This window comes from Lactuca sativa, chromosome 3 (assembly GCF_002870075.4).
Source record: "Lactuca sativa cultivar Salinas chromosome 3, Lsat_Salinas_v11, whole genome shotgun sequence".
Classification (NCBI taxonomy): Eukaryota; Viridiplantae; Streptophyta; class Magnoliopsida; order Asterales; family Asteraceae; genus Lactuca; species Lactuca sativa.
In genome coordinates this window covers 208,749,439-208,759,783 of record NC_056625.2, presented here as the reverse complement: position 1 = coordinate 208,759,783, position 10,345 = coordinate 208,749,439, and the positions used below count along the sequence as shown (strand labels likewise).

General features: G+C 34.3%; 1 protein-coding gene across 1 annotated transcript; it reads left to right on the top strand.

Moving 5' to 3' along the window:
- The first annotated feature begins 7,582 nt into the window (after positions 1-7,582).
- On the top strand, positions 7,583-10,111 carry LOC111912618 (uncharacterized protein At3g27210). The gene is made up of 3 exons (XM_023908362.3): positions 7,583-7,977; positions 8,806-8,886; positions 9,559-10,111. Exons 1-3 carry the CDS (start codon positions 7,779-7,781, stop codon positions 9,960-9,962), a joined length of 684 nt encoding a protein of 227 aa, XP_023764130.1. The 5' UTR covers positions 7,583-7,778; the 3' UTR covers positions 9,963-10,111.
- Positions 10,112-10,345: the final 234 nt, after the last annotated feature.

Sequence of the window (10,345 nt, the reverse complement as noted above, 5' to 3'; positions counted from 1 at the left end):
GGTGTGGTGAACTTGGGTGTGCATTTGCTGTATTCTATCCCCCTCATGGTTGCCTTAGGACATTCATTGCTGAGGAATCCCATTTGTAGTAGTGTCTGTCCCGATGAAAATTCCTAGACTAGGTCCCTTGTGATAGTTGTTGTTTTAGGGACGTAAAGTGAGGATAACGGGAATGGGTAATCGGGTTATTGTTGGTTGGTGAAATTAAATATTATTATTTATTGTGGGTTGCAAACCCTATATGCTCACCAGGATCCCAAGCATGACCCACTCAGTTTCTTTGTATTATAGGTAGTGGCACGAGAGCATAAGTTGGAGAACTTGTGAAGATGTTTTTGTTTATAGACCAGTAGTTGTAAGTAACCGTGTAAGGTCTATGTTTTATTGTTTATGCTTTTGTGTCTGTATCGGAACATGACATCTCGAGTTTTGTTATATATGAATATACATTTCTTTAAGAAATGCTTTGGTAAATATTATTTTATCATATTTTGTTTGGGAACAAATTCCGCAACTCTTTTAAATTAATGGATTTACTCTGAATTTATTTTAAAAGCATAAATGAAACCGATCTTTTCTGGCCGTGATTTTGGGGATGTCACACTAATAATTTTCTTTTACTTGTTATAAATGTAAATGCAACGCTTGGTAGTACTAAAAAGTTCACTACTTATAATACTTATAGTATGGTTAATCTTGGGCAAACCTGCGTCAATTCTACACGTCTAGCACAATTGTAACAATATCACTTATGGTTATGATGATAGTTTCATGTGACTCATTTATCCTTGAACCATTTGTAATAGGACAAAGAATTGTCTCACAAGAGACCTACGGGTGATCATCCATCACCAACACAACAGCTTGACACAACTACAATCAAGTTAATAATCGAGCAACATGTACCTAACTCACTGGACTGAAAAGGTGGAATCAATAGTCCATGTCAATTCCTATGCAAAAAACTGTCATGTTCAGTTTTCCATGTGTACTTTTATTGGCATCTCCATTATTTGGTGGAACTACTACACAAAAATCATAGACAATAGACTCAACCTATGTAACAATTTGGAGAAAACACTAAACATGATGCTCACAGAAGTATACTGCTAAAAATGAGATATAGAAAGAAGAACAACCACTAGTGTAGGAAAACCTTGTTATGAAAATCTTGAGACTGGGCATTTTGAGAGGAACTGCTCAAGACTAAAGAACCACGAGGTAAAAATTGAGTCATAGAAATCATGATCAAAACAAGGAATGAAAATCAAGAACCATCAGTAGTAATGGGTGAGTTTCTAATTCACCACTTATGTTGAAGTACTTGTAATTAAGTTATGAAAAGAAATCTTCATGAACCCTAAACTTAAGCATATATTAAGTAATGAACCCATTAGACTAGAGGAAATATGTAGAGTAAAGGCAATTAGTGAACTGTCGAAAATCTACCGGTGAATTTTAATAAATTTTATCCTAACACATAATGAATCATGTTTTTATGTCAATCTAGTGTCTATATCCACCGAAAATCCAATATCATTGTCTATATGAAATGATTTTTTCAGAGTCATGCCGAGTCATTGTACGACCCCTTTCACTAATAAAGTAACCATGAGAAATCAACATTTTTTCATAGACTTCTTGCCACATCCAAGCAAAAGCTTTGACATTATCATAGGTATGAACCGAATACCTATCCATCATGTCAAGATCTTGTGCTACAAGAAAGTTACGTGCCTAAACCTACCCAATGGGTAAATCATGGTCATTTCTGTTGACAGGTCGGAGAAAAAAAAGCTAAAGCTTCCTTCCTACCTTTAAAATCAAATGATGGACGGTTGTAAACTTCTCTACTTACTGCGATTTAAGTAATCTCGTAAAGGAATTTAGCAAATGTGAAGGATCGGATCCAGTGTGAAGGTTAATCAAATTTGAAGGATTTAATCAAATGTAAAGGATTTGATCAAATGTGAAGGCTTTAATAATGTCAAAGATTTAATCAAATGTAAAGGGTTTGATCAAATGTGGAAGAGTAAGTGAAGAATTATTAATGATGAATTGTACTTGACATTTTTGATTTTCTTGAGATGGTTTTTATAAATAATGTTTATTATATGAATTTAAAAATGAAAATTTTGGTTTGGAAATTTGGATGTTACATATTGATTGATATTAGAGCCCTGGTTTGAGGGATTTAGATGAACACTTGTGGGATTCCGAACTCAAACTAAGGATCTGAGAGAAACAAAAAAAAATCAAAGGAGAAAACTGGATTCGTATGGAAGGTAGTATTGGGCATGTACTACTAAAAGCATTGGATCCATATACGACTCAAGAAGGAATCTTAGTGTAATGAGGAACTTGAAGGAGTGTCTAAGTGTTTGTGTATACTCCTTAGAATGTTTCTGATAGTTTTCATATATGTTTCAGTATGGTCATTACCCGAGGTTCAGGCTCTAGCGACCCTGAGAGGCCGAGTGCCAGTGATGATGGGATCCGTAGGATCGTTTCCGTTAAGGTGGATGTGGCGATCAGAGAGGCCATACCAGAGATGTTCAGGTCTATTAAGACCATGTTGATCGAGACTTTTGATGAATTTTATGCGTCCGTCCCTGAGGCTGCTGTTTCCGTAACCGTTGTTGATGCGAGACCGTAGGGTGGTGATTCGTTGCGGTACCAGGATTTCAACAACATGAAGCCACCAAAGATTGATGGGACACAGGACATGATTTCTAAGATAAGATGAATTTATCATGTTGAGGGTTGTTTCTACACTTGCTCATTTTCGCAAAATTTGAAGGTTCGCCTTAAATTGAACCTGCTTCTCTTGGGAGTGAAGGATTGGTGGTAGTTTGTGACGGATGACTACTTTCCTCCGGAGCATTCTGTAGTGACTTGGGAGAGATTTAATGAGATATTTAGAGATGATTTGGTGCAATTGGTTGAGAAAGAGCGGTTGGCATAGGAGTTCCTGTCTCTCAAGCAGAAGACAAAGATGGCGACTGAGATCACCAAGAAGTTCCATGAGAGGTCGTTGTTTTGCCTTAAACATGTGTCTTCGGAGTAGGCACATGCGAGTTCATATCTGAGTATCCTAAAGATATATATATATATATATATATATATATATATATATATATATATATATATATATATATGATTTCTTAGTGAACACTTCATATCAAACATTGGTTGAGCTGTAGACCAATGTCAGGAGAAGGGAGATTGAGCTGGAGACACAGGCAAGAGAAGAGGGGGAGACTCAGGATAGAGATAGGAGGCCAGTGCAGTCGCAACCGGCGACTAAGAGGTTCAAACCTATTGACTCAAAAGTTGGAGGCCAGAAGGGTCGCACTTGCAGCAAGTGTGGAAAGGGTCATGAGGGACCATGTTGGTCAGGGACTATTTGTTACATGTATGGAGAGGAGGGGCATATGGAAAAGGATTGTCCCAAAGGATTTCAGGTTAGCTTCAATTGCAACAAGACATGTCATACTAGGTCCAAGTGTCCTCAACTTGCAGCGAGGACGGTTCATTATCTGGCTCCCACGACCTTGCATATTATTGATGGCCGACAGGGGAGGGCTGATGCTCCAAGGGCTCGAAGGAGAGTGTTTAAGTTGACAGCAGAAGAGGCCAGAGCAGCACCGGATGTTGTGGTTGGTATGTGTTTCTTTAATATTTCTGTTGATTTGTTTTATGTTTTCTTATGATATTGCTCTTGTTAGGTACTTTCCTTGTGAATTTTGTACGTGCTCTAGTGTTATTTCACTCTGGTGCGAGTCGATCTTTTGTGTTATCATCCTTTTGTCGTGGTTTTAACATTGCACGTGAGGCCCTGAGTTGGCCATTGAGGATTTCTATTGCTAATGATCATGCAGTCTCCGCTACTGACATCTATCGGTGCTGTGTACTGAGGATTGTTATTTTTGGGTATCCGATCGACCTTATTCCTATTGCGATGGAAGATGTCTTCGCTATCATGGGTATGGAATGGTTGAGCCGTTTTGGGGATCTAATTGACTGTGAGCAGTAATTGGTGACGTTTTGAGATCCTAGTAGGGGAGTGATTACCATTTACGACAAGGGTACGAGGATGAGATCAACTTTATGTTCTTCCATCAGGGAAGGCAGTGTTTATAGCATATGTGCATGGGTTATCTGGCATATGTGGTGGATACTCGGGTTGATGAGAATAGACCGATTTCCATTCTTGATGTTCCTATTGTGCGTGATTTCCTTGATTTTTTCTGGATGATTGTCGGGTGTGCCTCCCAAGTGGCAGGTGGAGTTTCAGATCGATATAACACCTAGTGTGGCATTGATTTCCAAGGAACTGTATTGCCTTGTGCCACCCAAGATGCATGAGTTATCCTCTCAGCTCCAGGATCTGTTAGGAAAAGAGTTTATTCGGCCAAGTAGTTTTCTGTGGGGAGCACGATCCTTTTTGTCAAGAAAAAGGATGGTTTGCATCTGATGTATATTGACTATCGAGAATTGAACAAGCTGGCGGTGAAAAACCGTTATCCGTTTCTGAGGATTGATGATATTTCAATCAGTTGTAGGGGTTGTCTTGGTTTTCCAAGATCGATCTGAGGTGTGTTTACCACCAGACGAGGGTGCAAGAGGATGATATTCAAAAGACGACCTTCTGAACTCGTTATAGATATCACGAGTTCGTGGTGATACCGTTTGGGCTCACTAATGCACCAACAACGTTCATGGATCTCATGAACCGTGTGTGTAGGCCCATGTTGGACCGTTCAGTGATTGTTTTCATCGATGACATATTGGTATATTAGAAGACCAGAGAGCAACATAAGGAGCATTTGTACGAGATTCTTGGGGTTTTGAGGATGGAGAGGTGATATACCAAGTTCTCCAAGTGTGATTTCTGGTTGTGTGAGGTTCAGCCTCCATTTGAGATTCAGAGTTACCTCGGTTTGGCAGGATATTATCGGAGATTCATTTGAGACATCTCCAAGATTGCAGTTCATCACACTAAGTTGATGAGGAAGGATATTGTGTTTAGATGGAGGCCTGAGTAGTAGGCATCGTTTGAGACTCTTTGGCTGAGACTTTGTGAGGCGTTGGTACTTACCCTCTATGAGGGAGTTGAGGATTTTATGGTCTATTGTGATGCATTAATTTTAGCATTAGGTGCAGTGTTGATGCAAAGAGGACATGTGATTGCGTATGCTTCGAGGCAGCTGAAGCTTCATGAGGCGAAGTATGCCACCCATAATCTGGAGTTGGGAGTGGTGGTTTTCACCCTCAAGATTCACCTATAGTTTATGATTCCAGATATTTTGTGACATTGTTATTTTGATGATGATTTGTATTAGACATTTACGATTTTCTTGAGATGGGTTTCATGAAAAATGTTTTTATTTGTGTTTAAAAATGAAAATTTTGGTTGGGAAATTTAGATGTTATAATTTGATAGGATACTTAGAGACATTATACATTCATTGGACGGTCATAATGCATTTAGATGGAAGACCATTGTAATTGGAGGTAACTTTAGATACATTTTTCTGGTAATAGAAAGAGACAATCATTTGGATATTCTGTAGACGTCATTACATTCATCAAGATTATGATGTGAATGTACAGTTTTATGTTTAACCGTAAACATGAGGCTTCAAGTTGGTTGTCCAACTAATAATTTGGATGAGATAAAATCATTTGTTGAATTAATTCATAAAATTGGTGATGGTAATATTGGTGGCTCTAATGATGATGAAGATGAAGTTAAATTTCCATAAGACATTATCATTCGCTCTACATGTGACCATATTCTTTTAACTGTATCCACTATTTATCCATCTTTTGAAAACGATCTTCGTGATCTATCATATTTTCAAGATAAAACTATTTTGGTCCATACAAATGAAAAAAGTCAATGCTTTCAATGACTATATGTTAGAAGTGATGAAAGATGAAGGGAAAACGTATTCGAGTTTAGATTCTTTGTGTGAGATAGGGTAACAAGATTCTCTTGAGGAACCAGTCTACTCTCCAGATGTGTTGAAAGGTTTTAATGCATTTGGAATTCCCTACCATAAACTTACACTAAAAATAAATGTTTTAGTCATGTTATTTCGTAATATCTACCAAACCAAAGGATTGTTCAATGGTACTAGAGTACAGATTGTTAGGCTTGGAAGACACATCATTAAAGCCCGTATCATATTTCCTACATTCTTAAACGATATTACTTATTTACCTCACATGAAGTTAACTTTGTCTTATAAAAGAATTATATTTCGTTTTCAACGGAGGCAATTCCCCCTAGTTTTTTGTTTTCCTATGAGCATTAACAAAACTTAAGGACAATCATTATCAAATATTGGATTATACATGTGCATGTCTATCTTCACTCATGGTCAGTTATATGTCGTTGTTTCTCGCATTACAAGTAAAAAGGCTTGAAAGTACTTATATGTGATGAGAAATGTCGTCCAAATAATAAAACAAAAAATATTGTCTACAAATAGGTTATTTAACGATTGTTGATATTCAGACATTTCATTTTTTTTCAAATGATTCATTGTTAACAATAACCCAACGTTCGTTTCCGTTACTTTATATATATATATATATATATATATATATATATATATATATATATATATATATATATATATATATATATATATATATATATATATATATAAAATATGTTATTCAACGATTGTTCATATTCAGACATTTCATTTTTTTTTTCAAACGTTTCATTGTTAACAATAACCCTAAGTTCGTTTCCGCTACTTTATACATATATATATATATATCCCATTTTTTATATAGTTTTTTTTGTTATATGTTTCCTACCTATTATCCGGGTCATAATCTAGTATTTTATTACAAATTATACAAATATTATATAATTATCAATATATCATGAGTCAAACTATGTTCATTTTGCAGGAATTATTTACTTAAACAAATCTTTGAATATAGTACTTTATATATAATAATTTAGCAAAAAGACGTGTCATGCATGAACATGTAACTACTTATAGAATAATTCAAAATAGTGGTTACAATTTGACTCTTAGAAATTCACACATGTTATAATGTTATTGATCAAATAGAATATGTAAATGATGTTTTGAAAGAGTAGAGGTTAAAAATATCCAAGAGTAAACTACTTATATTTTACTGAAGATACAAAACCAATTATGTTGAACTTACATCAAGAAGAGGAATCAAGTCATCGAATGGATATTGAACTTAATCTCATTTCGAGTATGGAGCTCAAGTTAACAAAAAAATTGTTAACGAAATATACGATATTGCTTAGTGAATGCACAAAATATAATTTCAGTTAAAAAATAAACCTAATTAATTTTTTTTAAATAGTATACTTTAAAGATTAATATTCTCAAAATTTTATAATATAAATTAAAATCTTTTTAAAATAAATTATTGTTCTGTAATGAAACTGTTTATTCGTTAATAACCTTGTATTTCTATTATTTTTCTACAATTTGACATTATCAATTTGAACGAATATTTATTTATTAACATAAAAAAAACGTTCCGAATATAGAACGCTTCGTTGATCGCAATGCAAATAGTTTCCCTTTCAATCAACCGATAGTCGCCTCTCTCTCTCTCTCTCTCTCTCTCTCTCTCTCTCTCTCTCTCCACTCAAAGCTTTTTTCCTTTCGATCGACATCATCCACTAATCATCTACTTGATTACTTCTCAAACGCATCGGATTTATCTCAGTGGGTAGAGGAATCGTTGTCAGTTAAAGTCCAAGAACAATGGGTGCTTGCGTTTCAAATCATCAAAAAGCTTCGCCAATGAAACCACAAAAATCGTTTGATTCTACTAAAAAAACAGATCATAAGGTAGTGATTCATCCTTCATTCGGAAGCGAGAAATTTCCAACCATGAATGGTCATGTTGCCGTTAAACCTCAGTTGCCTCATTCTCAATCACCCGCTACTATTTCCGATTTCGGTATGACTTCCATTTCTGTAATCGAAATTGTTCATCTGCTTAATCCGATTAACTTCAGTTGTATTCGATTTCGATCTTATATTTGATTTACAGCTGACACGACCTTAGGATTTAATCGCTTGATTCATGTTGGTTTTGAATTTTGATTAATTTCAGTGTTTTGTTGCTACTTTTTTACTCAGTCACAGATTTGATTTCTTCAACTCGTTGCAAATCGATTAATTCAGTTTGTTTTGTTTTTGACTTTTCGATGGCTGCTAATAATTCATAGTTTCACACTCTTCTTTCAAAATTGTATCGAAGGTTACCTTCATCATATCATCTAATCACGTCGTATTCAAAAAACAAATCAAATTTGTTACAAATGATTCTGTTTTCACTTTTCACATGATCTTCATCTGTTTATGTCGATTTATTTGTTTATTATTCAAATTTGTTTTACTCTACAACATCTAATGGGTGGGTGTAACATGCGTTGCTGGTTTTATTTGTTGGTATTATTGAAATAGTTCGTTAGCAAAGAAACGTGGATTACGAATATAAACAACTTACATTATGAGTGAACGATTGAATGATCATTTTAGCATAATGGCCCACAAATTAATATTCTTTAGTCGACAAATATAGCCATAATATTTGTTTAGGATACATCATTTCAACGCTTCATTTTTTGACTCTGTTTTTTTTTTATATGGTTTTGCACATTAAAAGGCATGATCATGAGTTCCTTGATTTTTATGGGATCAAAATGTTTTTTTTGGGTATATATATGTAGACTTAAACTCTTTTATATTTTTTTTGATTCGTATTTATTTTTTTACATTGTAGGTAGTAAAGAGGAAACGTTTTTTGATTCCCAAGCGTGGATGGATTCCGACTATGAAGATGAATTCATGAGCGTTAATGGTGGTAAGAAAATATATTGAAATTTTAATCGAGTGATTGATCGATTTTGGTTATGTTTTTGCATTAGTTAAATATAATAACTTCGTTTAAAGAGAAGTGGAATGCATAAAGTAATTAGATCGATATTTATTAATTTTTTAAAACCAAACTCAATGTTATTTTTTATTGTAAAATCTTCATTCCTATTCTAATAAATGAATAGTTTTAATCTTTTTTTTTTTTTTTTTTTTTTGCCAAATGTCACTCTAAACACAACCCCTTATTAATATTATGCCATGTGTTCGGTGGATAAGTTCATTATTTTTAACATTTTTCTTTTAATATTTTTTAATGGGAATAGCCAATCACTCAATCGTATCTAATAGTTTGTCATCATATCTAATATTAATTATTTATTAAACCAAAACACTACTAGGATTAAAAATAAAAACTGACGGGTTAGTTAACCTAATCTATTTTAACAAGACTTGGTTTATTTCACTTTTTTAACAATTTTAACAATTTACTCAATCTATTTATTTCGCCGTTTGTATTTATCTCCCTAAACTTAATTTCAACTACATTGATTCTCAATTTCTCCAAACTTTCTATTTTTACCATTTACCATTCTCAATACAATTTATCCAATATGTCTATTTTGTAATTTTTACTGAAATCATCTGGGTGTGTAAACAGACTTTACCCCGTCAAGAGGCAACACACCAGTGCACCATATCTCGACCATCGAAACCAAACACGGTCACGACAACACAGGACCTGGAACTGGAATTGGAACTGAGCCCGCTGTAATGGACCACAACGAACCGGTTGGTCCCACACGTGAACCATCTCCAACTCCATCAGACAAAAAAATGAGACTTTTGGACCTTTTCAAAGAAAGTGTAAGAGAAGATGATGACCATGAACATGAGGATGATAATAACAAGGAAATTGTTGAACCACAAAAAAGACATGGTTTAAAATCAAAGAGTGAGAGGCATTTAATTGGTTTGGGTTCTTGCTTTTCGAATTTGCTCTATGTTCGTGGGTCTGAAAGGCAAAAGAATAAGAGCCAAACTCCGAGTGTGATTGTTGGCTGATAAATTAGGCATTTGTGTATTCATCATGTGCGATGGATTATGATCAAACATGTTACATGTATCGCCTCTATGTAAAGCCGAAGTAACTTCTTTATGGTTGATATATACAAATATATAAGTTTTTTGAATGAAGAATTACTATTTTGCAATCGTGTATCGTAGATAATTTTTTTATTTTTTTTTATTTTTATTACTTACATAGTTAGAGGATTTACCAAAATAGCTATGATTCTTGCATATGGGACTGCAAAAATCTTTCCTATAGAGAAAATGTTTCTCTCTCTCTCTCTCTCTCTCTCTCTCTCTCTCTCTATATATATATATATATATATATATATATATATATATATATATATATATATATATATATATATATATATATA

Coding starts and splice junctions, on each gene's coding strand:
- LOC111912618 (XM_023908362.3), top strand. CDS start 7,779: ATGGGTGCTTGCGTTTCAAATCATCAAAAAGCTTCGCCAATGAAACCA. Junction 7,978..8,805: donor CGCTACTATTTCCGATTTCG/GTATGACTTCCA, acceptor TTTACATTGTAG/GTAGTAAAGAGGAAACGTTT. Junction 8,887..9,558: donor ATTCATGAGCGTTAATGGTG/GTAAGAAAATAT, acceptor GTGTGTAAACAG/ACTTTACCCCGTCAAGAGGC.